The sequence below is a fragment of the Falco peregrinus genome, chromosome 2, assembly GCF_023634155.1.
Source record: "Falco peregrinus isolate bFalPer1 chromosome 2, bFalPer1.pri, whole genome shotgun sequence".
Classification (NCBI taxonomy): Eukaryota; Metazoa; Chordata; class Aves; order Falconiformes; family Falconidae; genus Falco; species Falco peregrinus.
Window position 1 is genome coordinate 38,190,587 of NC_073722.1, and position 20,078 is coordinate 38,210,664.

Here is a 20,078-nt window from a genome sequence, read left to right on the forward strand (position 1 = left end):
CTTTGCTGGCTCGTTGCTCTTTATTCCCCAGCTGCATTTCCCACGTCCATCCCACTGGGGCTTGGTGACCATCTCAGATCCGTCCCTTGTCTCTCCTCCCCGAAATACTGGGGGGTGCTGGGGTGGGGATGTCGATTGTAGCTCAACGGGGTGTTTTGATGCCCATCTCCCGGTCCATCGCTTGGAGGAAACGTTCATTGAGGAAAAGCATCTGTCCGTGGGGCAGGAGGTGATCCAGGAGGATGTCAGTGGTCTCTGGTCGGAGCAGGACATCAGCACCGGGGCCAAGCAGGCGCAAGGAGGTGAGCAGGCGGGGGGCCAGGCGGTGCAGGGTGATTTCGGCCAACGATAAATTCTCTTGGGGGTCACAAACCAAGGCAAAGGCCAGGGCTAACACCGACAGCCAGGCTACTGTCACCCTTTCAGGGAAGGGGTCTCCAGGGGGCAGCTGGAAAAGCCCTCCCGGGGCACCTTGTAGCGATATCGGCTCGTCGGGGAGCTGGGGGGAGGATGGGCATCCCGAGGATGACTGAAGCAGCTGGCACTGGGAGGCCACTTGCCTGGGAGAGAGGGGGGGGCACTGGTGTTAAGACCCCGCCAACCAGTGACAGGGTGACTCCCTCTTAACTGGGGGGACAGGGCTTGGCAGGACTCCTGGGGCTGTGGGACCATGGCCCCAGCGGTACCACTGAGCCCTGTCCCCCCAGAAGTGGGCTCTGGGGGGTCCCACTGAGCCCAAAGACACCCAGAAAGGGGGGATGTCATACCCCTGGGGGTCCTGCAAAGCCCAGAAGCTCCCTTCCTCAAAAGAAGGGGTATCATGGCCATACGGGTCCACAGGGAGAGAGACAGAGTGACTCGGACCTGGGGGTCCCACTGAGCTTGGGACTGCTAAAGCTGGGGTATCATGGCCCTGGGGTCTGGGATGGGGGGGGCTCATGGTCCCGGGGGTCCCACCCAGCCCAGCACCCCCAGGACAGAGATCCCATGGTGGGGAGGGGTCCCAGCCCCGGTGGTCCTGCCCAGCCCAGGATGGGGGTCCCACGGGGGATGGATCCCAGCCCTGGGGGTCCCACCGAGCCCAGCACCCCCAGGATAGGGGTCCCATGGAGGGGGGTCCCAGCCCTGGGGGTCCCAATGAGCCCAGTACCCCCAGGACAGGGGTTCCAGTCCCAGAGGTCCTACCGCGCCCAGCACCTCCAGGGCAGAGATCCCGCGGCGGGGGGGGTCGCTATGGCGAGGAGGTCCCAGCCCCGAGGGTCCAACCCAGCTCAGGAAGGGGTTCCCATAGTGGGGGGGTCCCATGGCGGAGGGGTCCCCAGTACCTGGCCACAGCCAGCAGCTGCTCTTTGCGGCGAAGGCGCTCCCGTGGCGGCCCCGCGGGGGTCCCGGAGGGAGTCCCGAAGACTCGCGCGTACAGCACGCGGCAGGGGGCGGGGCCCGGGGAGGAGGCGCCCCCCGGCCCGCCCAGCGCCAGCAGCACGAACGCCCGCACCATGGCAAGGCGCCGCGACCCCAGCCCGCCGCCCGCCAGGGGGGCGGAGTCACCCCGACCTCCGCCGCTTGCCATTGGTCGGCGAGTGTTCCAGGGGCCTGCTCCGATTGGCGCAGCGCGCCGGAATGGTGGATGCGGAAGACAGCAGAGGCGACGATTGGCGGGGACCGGGAAGGGGCGGGAAGATTGGAGACCACCCACTGCACGTGACAGCGCCGGGTCGTGATTCGTCGAGGCTGCGCGGCCGGAAAGCTGATTGGCGGATAGGGGCTGGCGGGCGGGTCAGGGGGAGAAGGAAGTGCGGCCTGAGGGGTGACAGGGCCGGGGAAGCAGGACAGGGCCCCCCGGAGGGGGACAGCGCCTGGGGGAACACAGGATCGCCCGGAAGAGCGGCAGGACCAAGACAGGATCCCCCTGGACGTGTGTGGCAGCCAGGGTAGGGGTGCCCCCACCCCAGGCAGCACCACCCAGTTGTGCGACCCCCCGGGTCACCCCCACACCCCCTCCCGCCCCATGCACGGCCCTGGGGGTAGAGCTGCGCCCCCAGGCTGCCCCACGCCAGCCCCAGCGCAGGGAGCTGCTGGCATCACCCGGGGGCGGGGCCATGCAAGAGTAGGGGTCCCCATCAGGGCCCAGGCCACCCCACCTTACGGGGACACCGTTAAACACATCATTTGTCCCTGCCCCAGCTGCCAGCCCTGCAGGGAAGCCCCCAGCCCAGCCCTCCACCTGCAAACCCCTCCCTCCCCCAGGGCCCCGGGCAGGGGTGCATGGCAGGCAGGTATAGGCCCCCCACACACACGCCCCTTCACTTTGTGGCAGTCACAGAGCTGAGGACACAGGTTACTTCTGGCTCCCGAAGGATTTAATTAGCCAGGAGTATGAAAAACACTCAACACAACATAAAACTTTAACAAGACAAACAGGTGCAGCACGATGGTGGCAGCCCCCAGCCAAGGAAACATCTCCCTCCCCTCCAGCTCACCCTGCTTTGGCAGGCAAGTGCTTGACCCTATGGGACCCTGCCCAGCTCCAGAGTGGGGGGACAACCCTCCATCCCCCAAAGTTCACCACTGCTGGCTTAAAAAAAAACAAACTACTTTAAATAAGGGGGGGAGGGGAAGGGAAACAAATCCCAGCCACCACCAAATAAACCCCCCAACCAAACCCAGGCTGATGCAGTCTGTGACTATTACAACAAGGGGTGCACCTCCTGCAGCACCTGCTTGCCTCTACCCCAAGCAGAGAAGGGCACCCACCAGCTGCAAATGAGGTTTAAGTGCTTTTCTGGAACAGTTCTGGTTAAGCCCCTGAGGGTGGGGGTGGGAAATCCTTCCCAGCTCCATACCCCCTCCCCAGGGATCAGGGAGGGATATGCTGCAGCCCCGTGGCTTTCCCAGAGCTGGCACAGGCTCCCCGCAGCTCAGGGTGCAAGAGGAAGGGCTGGGGGGCTGCCCCACAGCATGCCAGCCTACTGCCAGGGAGGCAAGAGCTGGGGAGGCAGCTTGCACCCACCACAGCTCTGCACACCCTCCCCAGAGCAAGCCTGAACCTGGCAGTGACTTACAGCCTGGATGGAGCAGCCCCAGGCACCCCCACTACAGCCCCCACTTAAGGTAAAACCTAACCCCATTTTTTACCCTCTTTAGGGTAAAAAAAAAAAAAAAAAAAGTAAAACCACAACCATACCCCACCCCGCCACTACTGAGGCACCCTGTGGAGGAGGGTTGGGGGTGGCCAGGTTTTGAGCTAGGGGATGTTGCCCAATGGCAGCCCCTGGGGAAGGTGTGGGGCTGTAGATGCCCCCCAGGGCAGGTGGGGGACTGGGGGAGGTCCATCAGAAGTTCTTGAGTCTACTGTAGAGCTCCCGCTTGCTGCGCTCGCCTGCCCAAGTGCGGCTCTTCAGGCGGAACTTGCACAGATCCTCCTTGAAGTCCTTGTGGTGCATGGGGCGGTAGTCCTGCGGCTCGCAGTGTGTCTGGGCACCCACGGCCCCATCAGCACCCACCATGCAGCCCCCCCCAGGCCCCCCCCCCCACCCCTCCGGAGGGTCCCATCATTAGGGAGGATGCTGAGCCAGACCCCTCCTTCCCCCCCAGGGCAGGGTTTGGGGAAGGGGATGTTTTCCCACCCCCCAAGCCCTTGTCCATCTGCCAGGGACCCCCTTCCCAGACTTAGGGGGCAAAGGTGGAGGGGCTCACCTGGTACTGGGGGAAGAACTCCCGGTACCCTCCCTTCAAGACATAGAGCTCAGGGTAGTGGAGGTGGGGGTACTCATTACAGGCTCGGTCCTTCTCCCTGACAAACCGGCACCTGCAGGAGGGGAAGGTGCTGTAAGGACTATCACCAAGCCAGGATCTGGCCATGCTGGGGGGTCTGGCAAATCCCAGCGTCCCCCCCAAACTGCCCCCACTCACATCCTGGGCCCCCTCTCAGAGGAGAACTCGCAGTGGAAGATGACGATCACCCTCTTGCTGGCATCAAAGGGCACAATGGGCTTCTTCAGCAGGAACTCTTCCACATCCTGCTCCATCGGCAGGTTGATGGCTCCCTGGGAAGGGAGACTAGGCACCTTCATCCCTCCCTCCCTCTAGTTTCATCCAGGGGGGGCCTCACAGTATGCTTCCCCCAGCCACCAGCATCACCCCATCTACTGACCCACCATCACCCTTCCTCCTCCCAGTGGGGGCCCAGCACCTTTGAGGAGGGTGCTCAACCCCTCCAAAGGTGCTGAGCCCTCCCCCCAGAGAGGGTGCTCAACCCCCTGGGAGGGGGCTCAGTCCCTCCTGCAGTTTGATGGGTTTGAGGGTCCCCCAGCCCAGCCCCAAGGGGTGCAGCAGCAGTTCTGACCTTGATGTGGCCTCCTTCGTACTCATAGGGGTACCTGCAGTCCACGATCACGCAGCTCTCAATGAGGCTGCTGAACTGCCCCGTCAGCACCGCCACCATCTGTGGGGGCAGCCCGTCAGCAAGTTGGGGGGCCACGGGGGGGCAGGCAGGCACCATCCTCTGAGCCCCACAGCAGGGTTTGGGGGGAGGCTGCTGCTCCCTTACCATTTCAGGGGAAATGTACTTCAGGTCCTGGTGCTTCCCCTCCACCGTCTGGAGGAGATAAGCCTGGAAGAGAAAGGGGGTGTGCTGGGTCAGGATCCATTGCCAGGGAGTACGCCCAGGGCTGTCACTCACACCCCCAGCTCAGAAGACCCCTGCCCGCCTTGCAGGGGTGTGTATATGTGTGTGTGCGCGCAGTCTGCCCAGGAAAGATGCAGCAGCTGCACAGTGCTGGCACTGGAGGAGCAGCAGTCGGGCTCTTGGGGTGCACTATGGGGGCTGCAGGCTGGGAAGTCACAGCCCCAAGCCCCCTTGCCCCCAGCTCAGTCTGGGCCCTTGCAGCGGCGCAGCAGACAGTCCTGTTTCAGGGGAAGGGGGGCAGCATCCCCACAGCCTTACCTTGGAGAAGTCCCCAATGAGCTCCTGGTGGTCGTTGGCCAGCAGGTTCTCGATCTCCTCCTGGCAGAAGGACTTAGAACGCAGCAGCCGTGCCTTCTGCAGGGACACAAACCAGAGGCACCCGCTGTCGGTGAGGGCTCCAGCAGAGCCACGGCATGGGGCGGTCCCTCCACAGACAGGCTGAACCACAGCGAGGACACCTCAATCCAAGGTTTCCTCATCACCCACCGGCTCTGCCGCCTCCTCGCCAGGGGTACCAGCCACACTCCTCCGCCGCTTGGCCTTCACAGGGGTGTCCTTGTCCTGGGGCCGGTCTATCCGCTTCAGGATGGGCCTGATGACGCTGCTGGGCATCGAGGGCGAGCGGAAGAGCTGCCGGCACTTGCTGCGCTTTGTGCGACACTGTGTGGGAAGAGAGCCCATGTTGCTGCCTGGGGGTCTGCATCCCTGCCCCCCAGCTCCCCTCAGCACCGTGAGGGCAGCACACGGGGACAAGTGTCCCACACCACCCAGGATGAGCCCACAGCCCCTGAGCTAGTGCTGCTCGCCAACCAGCCTCTTCACAAGGGACCCTCAGCCCCAGACCCCACCTTGGAGATGCTGGGGGGGAGCCTAGGGCTCCATCCACCCCACCCACAGCTGCCACCTACCAGCTCTGTCTCCTCCTTCCTCACCAGTGGTGCGGTCAGCAGGTTCTCCATCCCCTGTGGCACATCAGCGTTGCTCTGCCAGGGCAGCAGCCAGGAGGGCCACGGGGGAGAGACAGAGGGCAGTGTGAAGGGGACGAGTACTCCCTGCAGGCACTTCCCACCCTCCTGGGCAGGGATGGACCCCATGGCCAGGGTCCACCCAACTCCACTGGTGGAGGAGCCTGCCCTACCTTCATCTCCTCATCATCCAGGATCTCCATGAAGCCATCATCTTCCTCCTCAGACATGGAGGAGGTCAAGGAGCACCGGCGCAGTATGATGGGGCTCTCTCCTTTGGGGACATTCTCCTTCTCTGGGGTGTCAAACTGGGGAGGACACGGTCCATGGCTCAGCAGTGGGGCCAGCCCCACTTGAATCCAGGCTGTGACACCCCAGCCCCTTGAGCACCCACATCCATAGGGTCACCAGGGCAAAACACAGATTGGAGCAGCAGGTCCCAGCTCAGCAGCCCCAACCGCCCCAGTGCCCCCTGGAGCCCCCCATCCCCTCTCACCAGCAGGCTGGGTGCGGAGCCGGGTCTCTGGGCGAAGGAGTCCCTGCCCGCAGCCCCATCGCTGGCAGGAAGCTGGCTGCGCTGACCCGGCCTCTGCGGCTTCTTAAAGACAAACCCTTCCTACGGTGGGGGGCACAGCATTAGCACCCCTCTGCCTCTTTCCTGCCCCCTCCCCGGCCTTGCTGCCTCCCCCTTACCTTGTCCTCAGGCTCCCTCCGGCCCCCGTCCTCGCTGGCCCTGCGGCTGTTGAACTCCCGGGAGTGGGAGATGTTCCTCAGGACCGGGCTGGACCCCTGGAGCTGTGTCTGTGGGGCAGGCAGGGGGGTGAGAGGTGCTGTACGGCCCCTGCTCTCTCCAGCGCCAGCCCCCTCCTCCTCCCAGCTCAGCCAGGGGGGCTGCAGGAACCGGCACTCCCCCTGCTCAGCCCTGCAGAGCCCCAGGGACTCACCGGCAAGGAGCTGATCCTCTGGATAAAGAACTTGTTGCTGCAAGAAACGGAAAGAAAAGGATCAAATGAGAGAAGGTGCTCTGGACTGGCAGCATCCCCCCCACCACCACCCCTGTCACGGGCTGGCACAGCCCCATCTGTCCCCCGGGTCCCCACAGTGGCATGTTGACCTCCCCAGAAACAGCTTTCCAAAGGGCTCCGGGGATAAAACTCCTCCAGGCACCAAGAAACACCGATGGCCTGATCCAGACCCTGGGAAGGGCATGGGGACAGCCTGGCTTTTGGGGCTGGGGGCATGGGGACAGCCAGGGCACAGGGACAGCCAGGCTTTGGGGGCTGGGGGCACAGGGACAGAGATCCTTCACGTACTCTTTGAGAGCTCTCCTGCACTCCAGCACTGCTTTCTCGAAGCTGTAGGTAGAGAGGGCAGAGAGGGGGATGGCACCCTGTGCCACAGCACCAGCAGCCCCAGCCCTTACAGTGCCCCCACCCCACACAGGGGCCAGTAGCACCCAGGGGGTGGGGTGGGGGGGGACAAGCAGCCAAACCACCAGGGCTTTCAGCCACACAAAGAGTTAAAATCCCATCTGGACACCGCTGGGCTCGGGCTGGGGGACCCCAGTGCCGGGTTTTGGGGGGAGCAGCATGCCAGGGTGGTCCGGGCACTCCGCTGACCTCGCTCCACACCCAGACAAAGCCGGCAGCAGCGGCGCCGCTCTCCACCTGTATGTAAATACGCCCGCGGCAGGGATGCTGGGGGATGCTGGCGATGCTGGATGCTGTCGGTGCTGGCCGGCAGCCATATGGGACCGGCACTTTGCTGAGCACACCCAGCCCACGGCGGCCCCGGCGTCACCATCTGCCCCCGGTTACTCATTCACCCGCACATCTGCCGACCACACTCCACCAACGGCCGGGGGGCAGCACATGGCGGGGGGGTGGGGGGGGGGGGCAGGCAGAGCCCCTTGCCCCTGCACAGGGCAGCACTGCTTATGGCTCAGCCCTGCACACCTCCAGCCCACACAGCAGCACCCCAGCGGGGTGCTCAGCACTCTTGTCCCACTGCATGGCGAGGCAGCCGGCACAGCTTGGAGCAGGATCCGGCCCGGCCATGGCGAGGCAGCACTATGCGGGTTCCTGCTGCAGCTGTGCAGAGCAGCAGCACAGGCAGCCCCGGGGCGGGGTGGTCCCCCACCCCCCCGAAGTAGATTTGGGGTGATGTGGGGGGGGCAGAGCCCCCCAGCAAGGCTGGGGCAGGATGGGAGCAGGCGCTGCAGCAGCCACACAGGACAAGAGAGGGACACGGCATGGGGGGCACTCACGCTTCCTCCAGCGCCGTGGGGTCCTCCTCCCCGGGGGAGTCCAGCCCCACTCCTGCGGGAACAAGGGGCAGGGGTAGCACGAGGGGGGGGGGTGATGCCCTGCCCCAGGGCCCCTCCGGCACCGCACCAGCGCCCATAGCGGGCCCCGTTGCAGGATGCAGCCTGGCAGAGGACACCTCCCCCCCCGCCTCCCCCCATCCCAGCTGTGCTTCCCCAGGACTCCAGCCAGCACTGGGGAGGGGGCCACCCACTGTGTGCGCATGGGGGCCCTCAGCCAGCCCCCCCCCCCCCCCCCCCCCAGCGCAGCACCGGGAGTGGCACCGACCCTGGGAGCACCCATCCTGGCCAGGATGTCCCACACCACCCTGAGCAGGGACCCCGCTGGGGTGGTCCATGGCTGAGCCCTGGGAGAGCGGGGCTGGGGGCTCTTTGCCCGTGGCCTCCCCAGGAAGGAGCCGCAGTCGGAAGCACCGGGGAGGAAGTCCCAGTTTGAAGCAGGCGCGGGCTCAGCGCCCGGCAGGACTGACTCACGGGGGTGGGGCCTCGCACACGCACCCCAAGAAGCCCCCCACCTCAAACCCCCTCCCTACCTCCCCAGCCACTCGGCCAGGTCCCCTTCCCACATGCAGGGACCCCTTACCCACACACCCACCACGCCATCGCCAGATCCCCCCTCCCCAAACCACAGCTCCCCCCACAAGGCCCAAAACTCAGCGCGGGGGGGTCGGGGGGGCTGCAGCAGCACCCACCACTCACCCGCGTCCATGGCCTCGGAGGAGACGGAGTCCCGGGAGGGGGCCGAGGCTACCCCATGCTTCGGGGTGTCCCAGGGGCTGCGAGCAAGGCAGGGGGGTCAGCCCCCGGGGATCCCCGGAGTGCCCCGAGGAGGGGGGGGGTGTTCAGCCCATGGGGAACCCCGGGGTGCCCCAAGGAAGGGGGGGGTGGGGCGCGTTCAGCCCATGGGGGGGTTCTGAGTGCCCCGGGGAGGGGTGTGTGTGCTCAGCCCATGGGGACCCCCGGGGTGCCCCGGGAGTCTGTGCTCAGCCCGCCAGAGGGGTGTCAGCCCGTGGGGACCCCCGGGAGGGTGCAGAAGTAGCTGCGGAAGTTAAGAGGCCCCCCAACACCATCTCCCCAGCTGCCCTCCCAGGCCCCGCTCACCTGCCCAGCCCCGCCAGATTGCCCATGTCCCGGGCCAGCGTGGTGACCGGGGACGTGACCGGGGACGGGGACGTGCCCGCCAGTCCCCGGCGCCCGGGGCCGCCCCGCGCCGCCATGCCCGGCAACCCAATTAGCGATCAATTAACGCGGAGGTTCGGCCGCCGGTTCCGACGGGGGGGAAGGGGGGGAGGGTAAGGGGGGGCCGCCGGTGCCCGGGAAAGGGGCACGACGGTTCCGGAGCCGCTGCCGCGGCCGGTAGGAGGGCGGGCACGCGCCTACGGCCGCCCCTATTTATATTCGAAAAATAACAGGGAGCGGCGCGGCGGCAGCCAATGGGCGGGCGGGGCGGGGGCCTCGGCGCGGCGGGGGGGCGGGCGGGGGATAAATGAGGAGTGGGTGTATGGGGGGGGCACATGAGGGGTGCGGGGCTGGGGGGGGCACATGGGGGGTTACATGGAGAGTGCGTGGCTGGGGGAGAGACGGCTGGGGAGGACAAGACTGGGGGAGCATGGAGGGCAAGTGGCTCGGGGGGGGCCATGGCTGGGGGTGACATGTAGGGGTACTTGGCTGGAGGGGACATGGTTGGGGGGTCGCATGGAGGGCATATGGCTTGGGGGGGCACGCGGCTGGCACATGGCCGGGGGCTGCCCGGCAGGGCGCAGAGCTGGGTGAGCGGTGGGTGTGCAAGGGTAGGCACAGGTGGCTGGCTGGGAGCAACGGTGTGGCCCTGGGGGGTCCCGGTGTTTGGCCACGGGCCCTTCCTGGCTCCCCCACCAGCCCTGTGCCAGTTGCCAGGCTGGGGCGGGGGGGGGGTGGGGCGCGGTGCTGGGGGAGTGCTGGGCTCAGCCCCAGTATGATCCGGGCTCAGACTGGGGTCTAGCTGGGACGGGGGCCACATTGCCCACCCCTCTGCCCTGGAGTCCTGGCTGGTGCCCCCCCTGCTCCTCCTGCCTGTGCCAAAGCCACGTGCCACGGTGCTGCTCACTGCCCTGTCCGCCCAGCCCAGTGTGCCCCCTCCCCCAGTGTCCCCCCAGACTGGTGTCCCTCCACCCTGGTGTCCCCCACCCCGGCACAGACCTCTGTCTGTCTGCCTGGGGAGGGGTTCTCCAGCCCAGCTGGGGGGTTTCAGATGGAAAGCCCGGCGGGAATGCGTGGGGGGGCTGCGGCCTGGGTGGCCATCCTGGCCGGTCACCCATTGTCCCCAGCCCCATTCTTCCCTTTCAGAAGAGAAAAGAAAAGGGGGTGGGGGGGTAGCCAGGGTGGAAACCCCCTCCCCAGCCGAGGCAGGGGCAGATGCGGGGGCCCCACCGTCTCCCATGACACCCCCATAGTGGCCAGATCCTGCTCCCCCAGAACCTGTACAAGGCATGGGGGTCCCACATCCCCTCCCTCATTGATGCCAGGCACATCCCAGCACATTCCAGTGCAGTGGGGCTGGGGGGTTGGTGCTGCCATGGGCTGGGGGACCCCGGGGGTCCCGGGCCCCCAGCACTTTTGGGTGGCTGTGGGATGTCCTCCCTGGCCACTGAGGGCTTTAATTACTTCCAGCCACACGAGGCTGGGCTGGGGGCCATGGGTCACGGCTCAGGACAGCTTTGGTGGCTGCCCCGAGCCTGCGCTGGGGGCCTTGGGCAGGGAAGGGGGGGGGGTCTCCAGCCAGCCCAGCTGCAGCTCACAGGGCTCTGCAAGCAGCTGCACTGATAGAGAAGGGGCCACGTGCTTAGGTCTCCCCCCTGCCCCCAGACAGGGAGTTTTGAGGAGCAGGGCTGCAAACAGGAGAAGGAAATGGGGGTCTCCTGTGGGGGAGGGGGGAGGGAAGAGGTGTGGGATGCAGGGGTGGGCCCCCAAAGCCCCCTGCCCACCCAGGGTGCGGCTGCTTGCCCCGATGCTGGGGCTCGGGGATGGAGCTGGGTACGGGGTGGGGGGGCTTCGGGGGCTGACGGAGGCTGGCTCGCTTTAATGGCTGCACAGCGAGACCTGCCATAAAGATTACTCTAATTAACAAGGACGAAGTGGGGGGCTGTTCACAGCAGCAGGGCTGGGGCAGGGGGGGGTGGTCCCCCCATAGCATCCCACCCCATCAGGTGGCTGCGGGTGTCCCGCTGCCTCCCCAAGCCACTCACCCAGCCTGGGCTGCCCCAGTGTGGGACCCCCACCTCGGGGACAAGCTCCCCCTGCTTCAGCAAATAATCCCACAGCATCCCCTTTCCCCACTGGTTCCCCTCCTGGCCTGGCAGTTCTGGGCAGGGATGTGCACCAGCAATGCCGATGTTTTCCCTGAGAGCTTTCACCTGGCCACAGAAAACCTGTTTTCTGCCCCAAAAGGCTTACACAGCAAGGGATGCCCACCCAGCTGGGGGTTTTCCACATTCTTTATGGCTGGTTATTTGCAGGGGGGGCTGCACTGCAGGGAGGTACCAGTGTCTGGCATCCTGGGGTTGTGGGGTCCCATGTGGCAGCCTGTGGGGCCTGTGGGCAGCACACGTACCGTACCGATGTGGCTGGTGTCACCAAAGGCATGGTGAAGGCACCAAATCTGGCTTGGAAACATGGTGGCTCTGGGTGGGGATTGTGGGGACACAATGGCGCAGGTGGCAAGTGGGGGGTCACCCACCTCCCAGGCCATGGGGGCGTGCGGGGGTCTGGGACACCCTAGCACCAAAATACAGGATTTGATTGATTTTTTAAAATTCCGTATGTTGGTGAGTGGAAGGAAAACAGGAGGAGGATGGTGGCAGCGGGATGCTGCGGCGCTGGCAGCAGTGGTGGCATGGGACGTGGACCTGCCGACACAGCCAGGACCCACAGGCGTGGCAGAAGCTCTGGGTGAGACAGCAGTGTTGGGAACTGCGACCAGAGGGTCCTGGAACAAAACCTCCCCACCCCAAAGCATCCTTGGCAGTGATGGGGAGGAAGCTGGCGGGGGGTGGGGGTGGGGTGGGGGGGTGGGCAAAGGGGCGTCTCCGTTTTCCCCTTCCTGTTTTGCTGCTTTCTACTTCACACACCCAAAGGAGGCTGTGGCTGCGGGTACAGTGGCTGCTGCAATGAACCCTGCTCTGCCACGGAGAGGAGGTTTCTAGTTCAACACCTTGAATTTAGTTCTGGTTTGGCCAAAAATAAACTTTTTCAGGCTACTTTTATTTACAGCAAGAAGCAAACCAGGAGTGAAACCCCACCGGCCCCCTCTTTTGCAGCTGCTGTGGCCAGAAGAGGGCCAGGGTGGGGAAACTGAGGCACAGATGCTGCTGGTGGCAGAGCTGGAGCTCCCGGGTCTGGGCCCTGCTGTAGTAAGGGAGCAGGCTGCAGCGGCAGATAAACTGGCCCATCAGCAGGAGCTGTTCCCACACCGTCCCCGTCCCACCTCACTGGAGACTAAGCCACAGACAGAGCTTATCAGTGTCCCCAGTGTCTCACCCACCCCTGGTATCACTGCCTGCAGCGCTGTAATCTGCCTGTTCCTGTCTGTGTGCCGGGGCGGCACAGGTGCCCCACAGGGTGCCCAAGCTGTGGCACTGGTCCTGGCTTGGTTCGTGCCGCACTTGCAGCCAGCTCCTCTGCTCAGCTTCGCCAGGTGGGCACCCATGGCATGGCCACCAGGGAGGGAGCCAGGCTCATGGGCTACTGCTGGGGTGACCGTGGTGCCATGGTCCTGGGGAGTCCTCACTGACTGCCCACAAAGATGGTGGTTCTGCTGGTGCCCCGTGCCACAGAAGGATGGCTGTGCTGATGTGTCTGAGGGACGTGTCTCTCCTGGCTAAGGCATCCATCCCAGGGAAGCATCCACTCCATCTAAGTGTCCATCCTCCCCGTGGCATCCATCCCCACTGTCGCTGTCCTCTACGGTGTCTTGTCCCCATAGCGGTGTCCATTGCCATCGTGCTGGCTGTCCCCAGCACGGCCCCCGTGCCCCCCGGAGGGGAGGGCAGGAGTGGTGCTCAGGCTCGGGTCCCACGGCCATGAGCAGCCCCTCCCGCTGATCTTCAGTCCCCAGTACCGGGAGCCAGAGCTGCTGCCATGTTGGGGTCCTTCTGTCTTGGGACCCTCCTCCCTGTACCTTCCCAGAGCAGGGACCCCACCTTGCTCAGCATCCTCCTTGCTGGTGGGTGACAGGCACCCCTCCAGCCTGCCCCACTGCTTGTGGCCCCCGTGGCCTTGGTCCCCCTTGAGCATGCCCCCTTGCTCAGGACCCCCTTGCTGCGGCCTCGGTCCCACAGAGCCTCCCCCCTCACTGGGTGGTCCTGGCCCCCCATTGCTCCAGAGTCTGTCTTGGACTGGCCCTGCACCCGCTGGGTCTGAGCCCCCCAGTTCCCCATTTTCCGGGACCCCATCCCCCCTCCGCCTCGCGGTGAGCCCCGCAGGTCGCCGTCCGCCAGGACCCCCGGAACAGCGCTTGCTGTAACTCCCTCGAGCGCCGTTGCCAGGCGACGGCCGCGCTATCCCAGCATGCACCGCGCTCGTTGCCAGGCGACGGCCGCGCGCTCCCAGCATGCCTCGCTGGCCGTTGCCATGGCGGCGGGACGCCGCATGGCGGGCAGCGGGGGTGGCGGAGGAGCTGAGGGCGCTGTACCGCTGGCTGGACGCCGTGCCGCTCTCCCGGCCGCGCAGGAACATCGCCCGAGACTTCAGTGACGGCGGTAGGACGGGGGTCCCGGTGGGACGGGCCCGGGGGCGGGACGGGCCCGGCCATGGGCCTAGGTCGGGGCAGCTGGTGGGCCTTGCAGGCCGTGGGGTGGGGGTCCTGGGATGCCCGCCGCCCCCAGCCCCTCTCCTCCTCTCCTCCCGCAGTGCTGGCAGCCGAGGTGGTGAAGTTCTTCTTCCCCACCATGGTGCAGCTGCACAGCTACGTGCCCGCCAGCTCCACGCCACAGAAGCTCGCCAACTGGGGCCACCTCAACAGGTATTGGGGCAGACAGCCCCCCGGTTCCCCTCTACTGGGAGCACTGTGCTGCCCCACAGAGTGTCCCTGTTTGTCCTGGCTGGGGACCAGGCCATCTGGGAGCTGGCTGAGGGTGCTTCAGGAAAGGGGGTGCCTGCCTCTCCACCCTCCTTAGTGCTCATTTGACACCTCTTTTAGGAAGGTGCTGAGTAAGCTGAATTTCTCCATCCCAGATGATGTGATCCGGCAGGTTGTGCAGTGCCGGCCTGGCATGGTGGAGCAGGTGCTGCTCCTGCTGCGGCAGAAGATGGAGGAGAAGCAGAAGCAGAGCAAGGTAGTGTCTGGCCCAGGCCAGGTCAGCAGGGCCTGGGGGAAGAGACGTGCCTGGCATGCCATGTCCTGCTGGTGCGTCCCGTGCATCTCAGGCTGGAGGGTGCTAAGAGCGAGTAGCCATCCCAGAGAGATCAGTGTCCTTATGGCAGGGGGGCTGGGCTCAGCCCCAGACCACCTTATGGGTGTCATTATCACCTTGCACACTTCCATCTCCCCATCACAAGGATCCTGCTACCACCTCCCTGTCTGCAGCTCCATGGGGAAGTGCAGTGGGGTGTTCAGAGGCAGGGAAACCCCTCGTGTGAGCAGAGCCAGGGTAGGAGCACCCCACCAGGAGTGATGCAGGTGGCAGGGCTGGCTTCACTCAGTGGCTGCAAGATGGCAGCTGTGTAGCATCCTGGGGAGCACTGTGGCCCCACTCACTCTGCAGCCTTGACTTGGCCCAGGCAGCCCAGGAGGAGCACTGTGAGCTGGGAGAGAGAGAATACTGTCTCCATCACCTTCGTTCGCCACCATCCATCACCTGGCCCTCCTTGTTGGTGTGAGGCCCCTGAAGAGGAGCAGGGAGGTTGCTGGGGGGGCTTCAGCAGCATGTGCTGAGTGGGACGGAACAGGAAGCAGCTGCTGCCTCCTCTCCTGCCCTGGGCAAACCCTCAGCCTGTGACTGTCCTGGTCCTTGTGGTGTGAGAGGAGGATAAATAACTGTGCAGGGCTGAGGCAGGCTGGGCTGTCTCTGCTGTGATGTCACGCTCAGTTCAGAGGAGGAATTCATTATGCGAAGGGCTGTGGCCATGAAGCCCGAAGAAATTCAGGCAGATGGATCCCAGCCCTGCCTTCAGGCTGTAACCCTGGTACCTCAGCCATGTTGCGAAATCCCTGAGCTCAACCGGCCTCTCCTACTGCTGTGGGAGCAAACCTCCCACCCCGACGCTCCACAGGGCCTTGAGCCCCAGCACCACTCTGAGAGGGATGGCATGGGCAACCAAACAGGCTGGGGTACCCTGTTCCCCTTCTCCTGACGCTGGGGCCTGGCCAGGTCCCTTCCCTGCACAGGGGCTGTTTGTGGGCTCACCAATAGGGTGACCCACAGCTCATGGCCAGGTGTGATGGGTGTTTTACTGCCTCTCCACACAGGAGCTGGGTGTACAGGCGGCGCTGGAAGAGGTCAGCTACCTGGAGACGGGTATGGCCAGTGTGTGGCACGTTGGGAAGGACAGTCCCATCCTGGCTGTGCTATGGGCTCCCTGGGTCCAAACCCCAAACCGTGACCTTTCTGGTGCCTGGGGGTGGCCACACACAGCCCTGCCTTGTGCTGGGGCACCCAGATAATGAGCCTGGCTGGCCCTGAGGGGATAAGAGATGCTACTGGAAGGGGGTGTCCCTGTGGCTGGGTCGGGGGCAGAGCTGTTTGGGCAGATCATGCACTGACTGCTGTGTTTTGCAGGCTACACAAAGGCAAAGAGCAGTGTGGGAGGGGGCTACGCACAGGAGTCTCCCAGGGCTGCTGGGTAAGGGCTGCTGATGCAGTGCAAGGCCACTGCAAGTGTCTGTTGGATGCTGGTGATGTGTCCCTCCTGGATGGGAGTCCCTGGGGGGGTCAGGGGAGCCCTGTGCTGCAGAGGCAGTGGTGTGTGGAGCAGGACACGGAGGATCTGGTTGTGTGTGTGAGCCCTGTGGTCTGTACAACTCTGTGGGCCAGCAGCGATGCTGCAGGAAGGATCAGATATTGTCCTGGCATTTCCTTTTCCTGGTCCAGGGTGAAGAAAAGCCACCACGGCTGTGCCCAACCTGCTCCAGGGGATGCTGCTCTCTGCCTGCAGCTAACAGAGAGGGAGCAGGCCCTGCTCCTGGCACAGGAAACCATCCAGGTGAGCCCACCTTCTGTCAACCCAGCCAAGCGCTGTCCGTGTAGCAGCACCAAAGTGGGGACAGGCTCCCTTTGCCTCCCCAACTGTCCTGCCATGGTGGTCTAGACAGCAGCCCAAACAGGTGTTTGTTCAGTGCTGTCAACCTCTGGGGTGGCTCCTGTCTCTGTACTGGCTCTGGTGGCACCCTTAGGTGTGGGCCAGCATGGCGGTGGCTTTGCTGTGGGCCAGCTGGCCAGTGTCTGGCTTGGGTTGCTCATTTGGCTGCTCCAGGGCAGTGCTGGGCAGTGTGCTGGGCTTAAAGGACAAAAGTCTGGTCAAACCAGGTAGTGATAGCTCAGCGTAGCCCAGAGACGTGGTTCAGTCCCTGCAGCCCTTGTCTCCTTCCACAGCAGAAGGTGTTTTGCTGGCATTTATTGGGTAAAAAACCCTTTTAAAGGCTGTGCCTGCAGATCTCCCACCAGGGTTGTTGTGGTTTAACCCCAGCCGGCAACTATGTACCATGCAGTTGTTTGCTCACTCCCCACCTGCCCTGACCCCAGAGGGATGGGGAGGAGAATCAGGAAAAAGATAAAACTCGAGGGTTGACATAAGAACCATTTAATAATTGAAATAAAATTATTATTATTATTATTAATGATGAAAAGGCAGTAGAAGGGGAGAGAAATAAAATCCAGAGGGAAGGAGGGAAAAACCACCAAGTGATGCGCAATACAGTTGCTCACCACCCGCTGACCAATGCCCAGCTGGTCCTTGAGCAGTGATCTGCAGCCCCTGGCCAACTCCCCCCAGTTTATATACTGGGCATGACTCTATATGGCATGGAATACCCTACTTGGGCCAGTTTGGGTCAGCTGTCCTGGCTGTGTCCCCTCCCAATTTCTTGTGTCCCCCCCAGCCCTCTTGCTGGCAGGGCCTGAGAAACTGAAAAGTCTTTGCTTTAGTATCAACATTACTTAGCAACAACCAAAACCATCAGCATGTTATCAACATTGTTCTCATGCCAAATACAAAACACAGTACTGCACCAGCTACTAAGAAGAAAGTTAACTTTTTCCCAGCTGAAACCAGGACAGGGGTTAAGAGTTTTCTCTTTCAGTTCTTCCCGCCTGGCCATGCCCTCAATCTCTGTGGCACACACCCAGTCAGTCACATCAATCCCCGATTCCCAAATGTTCCCAATCCTCATCCTTTCTGGTCAGTCTTCCAGCCCGCTGTAACAAGGGTGATGCAGGATGGGCATCACAGCTGTACAGACCCCCCTGCACATGGCTGGCTGTGGCCATCCCAGGGCTGCAGACCAGGCTCCGGGCATCCCTTATTCGACCCTGGGCAGTGGGTGATTTTTGAAACAAAGCTTCATTCAGTGCTGAGCCAGGGCAGTGGCTCTGTCTGGCCTAAAACTGGGGCTTTTCTGCTGGAAAACATTGCCTAAGATGTAAAATTTTGAAAGAGAGGAAGGAATGCTGTGGGACGTCTTGGATGGGAAGAGTTGGGGAGCTGGGACTCCCAGGCCACGTTTTGGGGAGGTGTTAGCTTGATGTGGGTTGTGGGAGCTGGAATAGGGACCCCAAATCTGGCACTGATGCTCACCTGCCTTGATTTGCCTGCAGTAAAAGCTGGCTGGTGCTGCTCAGTCACTGCATCAGCTGCATCAGCCTGGCCCTGAGTCCCCCCTGTGTCCCCTGTCCTTGCTGCTGGCTGTCAGCCAGGCCCCAGCTCCCTGCAGAGCCTGTCTGGGGTGGATGGATGTGCCTCCTGCCCCCCAAAACCAGGCTGAGGGGGTGCTGGTGTCTCTGCTCAGATCCTGCAGCTGAAGGTGGGGAGGCTGGAGCAGCTGCTGCGCCTCAAGAATGTGCGGATCGACGACCTTAGCCGGCGTCTGCAGGAAGCCCAATGCCAGCAGCGGTGAGCGGACCCTCGCCCAACCAGCAGCCCTTCTCCCTGGGCTGCCCCCCACCCCGCCTCACCCGTGGGACCTCCTGCTGAGCTGGAAGAGTCATCCCAGTGCCTGCCAGTTGCCCCAGTTCTCAGGGCGGACTCTCAAGGACAAAAGCCAAAGGTGGCAAACACAGATGCAGAAGCAGGGACCCCGTGCCCACTTCGGGGGACCTCCAGTGCCCACCGGCAGGCGGCACAGCAGTGGCATCGATACGGCATGGGCTCTGCTCAGCCCTCCCAGCTGGTGTCTGCCAACGGCAGCAGTCCTTCCTTCCTTCCTTCCTTCCTTCCTTTGCCTTGCACATTGGTAATTAAAAAGCTGGGTCATCGCTCAGAGACTTCCCCGTGAGGCTGAGTCGCTGCGGGGGTCCCACCTGCCCCAGCCTGGGGGCGTTTATTTCCCAGCTGGTCCAGCATCGGAGGGTGGTCGGCAGCATGGGGACATGGCTCAGCTGCCTGGGCCGGGGAGACGTGCGATGATGGAGGCTGGGATGTAATCCCTTACCCAAAGCTGTTTGTTTTTGTAATCTCTGAGAAAATCCCTGCCTGCTCACGGGCTGGCTGGGCAGCAGCCCTTGGTCTCAAATGGGTGCTGACTGTGTGGGCAGCCCAGCTATGGGGGTGTGCGTGTGTGTGTGTGTGTCTCTGGCAGTACCCCCAGCTCCTCTGCTCGCCCCCAGGGCTCCCCTGAGGATGTCCCCAGCAGTGGGGAGATGCCTGGGGGTGGCATCACCTTCACTGCACCAGAGTTACCTGCAGCCTTTTAGGTTAAAAAATAGTTGATTTTTCCAACGCGTGAGTGCAGCATGTCCCATCAGAGGGGTGCCCCAGGCTCTGTGTGTCCCTCCCCATGGGGCTGAGCCGTGCGCAGTATCACACGTGCCAGAGGCGAAGACGCAGCTGGGGCTCCAGCAGCTCCCTGGGAATGAAGCCCCGCCATTTTAAGCGTTCTGGCATCTGGAGACCACAGTTGAGGCCAGGGCTTCTCACCCTGCAGCATGCAGGCCAGGGCTGAGCAAGCCCTGACCCCTCTCAGACCCTGTGGGGCCAGCTCTTGTCCACACAGGGGGGCTGCTGCCTCCCCCCACATCGTTCCCAGGCTGGTGGACGTGCTCTTTGGAAGGGAACCGGCAGCATTTCCCCAGCAGGGACATGTCCCAGCTGCTTTTCCCACCCTCAATGCCCCTGACAGCCAGCTGCCTCTGTCCCTGCCGGTGCCTCGCTGTTCCCGCAGTGAGATGTGGCCCTTCCTTGTGCTCTGTCCCACCGGAGAGAAGGGACACACAGGCTCAGATGGGGACAGCTACAGCCTGGGAGCTCAGCTGGGCCAGGCGTGAGGGGTGCTGGCTCTCTGACTCCTCAGGGTTTTCTGCAGGAGATGGGATGGGATGGGGTGAGCCAGCCCTGCCCAGCTGCCGTGGCTGGCTCCCAGCTTGGTACCCGACCACCCTCCAGCCTCTCCTACGGCTCCGGGATGTGCCGAGCAGGGACAGGGACAGCACTGGCACAGCAGCCGCTCTGCATAGATCCTTTCCTGTAGTCAGCTGGTGGCTTCGGTTCGGTCACCAGAGCCACTGGGGGCTACTCTTGCTCCCTGAGACCCCACAGCTTCCCCATGGCTGCTCCATGATGGGCCAGGGGTTAGGGTTAGGCTTTTTATTTTATTTTTTTGAAATAACCTAAAAATATTTTTTTTGTCACTGGGGGTCTCCCACTGTTTCCCCCACTTTCCCGTGATGGGTCTCTTGCCCAAACAGGGGGGCCGCTTCTCATGCCAATACCTTTTTTTTCCAGTTTGCACAAAGTAGGGGGCTAGGCGGTAACCCGTCAAAACCAGCTCCCCTTGGAGCACATGGCAAAACATTTATACGCTTTGAACAACTGTTCACAATTATGTTCAGTCACAATTAATTCTCATTAGCTCTTATGAGCCTTGTCTCCGTTTAAAGGGACAGTGCACGGTGTTCTTTTATTTCACCTCCCCTGT

At 63.3% G+C, this 20,078-nt stretch overlaps 3 protein-coding genes across 3 annotated transcripts; 1 reads left to right on the top strand and 2 right to left on the bottom strand.

Moving 5' to 3' along the window:
* Position 1: 1 nt before the first annotated feature.
* AP5S1 (adaptor related protein complex 5 subunit sigma 1) lies at positions 2-1,585 on the bottom strand. The gene is made up of 2 exons (XM_005239552.4): positions 1,326-1,585; positions 2-560 (listed from the first exon to the last, which is right to left on the bottom strand). Exons 1-2 carry the CDS (start codon positions 1,568-1,570, stop codon positions 143-145), a joined length of 663 nt encoding a protein of 220 aa, XP_005239609.1. The 5' UTR covers positions 1,571-1,585; the 3' UTR covers positions 2-142.
* A 757-nt stretch (positions 1,586-2,342) lies between these two features.
* Positions 2,343-9,259, bottom strand: CDC25B (cell division cycle 25B). Its single transcript, XM_055795359.1, has 16 exons — positions 9,077-9,259; positions 8,675-8,751; positions 7,919-7,970; positions 6,966-7,007; positions 6,597-6,633; positions 6,346-6,453; positions 6,149-6,268; positions 5,826-5,960; positions 5,596-5,670; positions 5,174-5,347; positions 4,946-5,041; positions 4,550-4,612; positions 4,346-4,444; positions 3,913-4,046; positions 3,697-3,808; positions 2,343-3,473 (listed from the first exon to the last, which is right to left on the bottom strand). The coding sequence occupies exons 1-16, from the start codon at positions 9,190-9,192 to the stop codon at positions 3,333-3,335; spliced, it is 1,581 nt and encodes a 526-aa protein (XP_055651334.1). The 5' UTR covers positions 9,193-9,259; the 3' UTR covers positions 2,343-3,332.
* Positions 9,260-12,021: 2,762 nt separating this feature from the next.
* SPEF1 (sperm flagellar 1) lies at positions 12,022-18,666 on the top strand. Its single transcript, XM_005239550.4, has 7 exons — positions 12,022-13,710; positions 13,862-13,973; positions 14,151-14,286; positions 15,420-15,468; positions 15,730-15,793; positions 16,042-16,153; positions 17,955-18,666. Exons 1-7 carry the CDS (start codon positions 13,563-13,565, stop codon positions 18,060-18,062), a joined length of 729 nt encoding a protein of 242 aa, XP_005239607.2. The 5' UTR covers positions 12,022-13,562; the 3' UTR covers positions 18,063-18,666.
* The last annotated feature ends 1,412 nt before the right edge of the window (positions 18,667-20,078 follow it).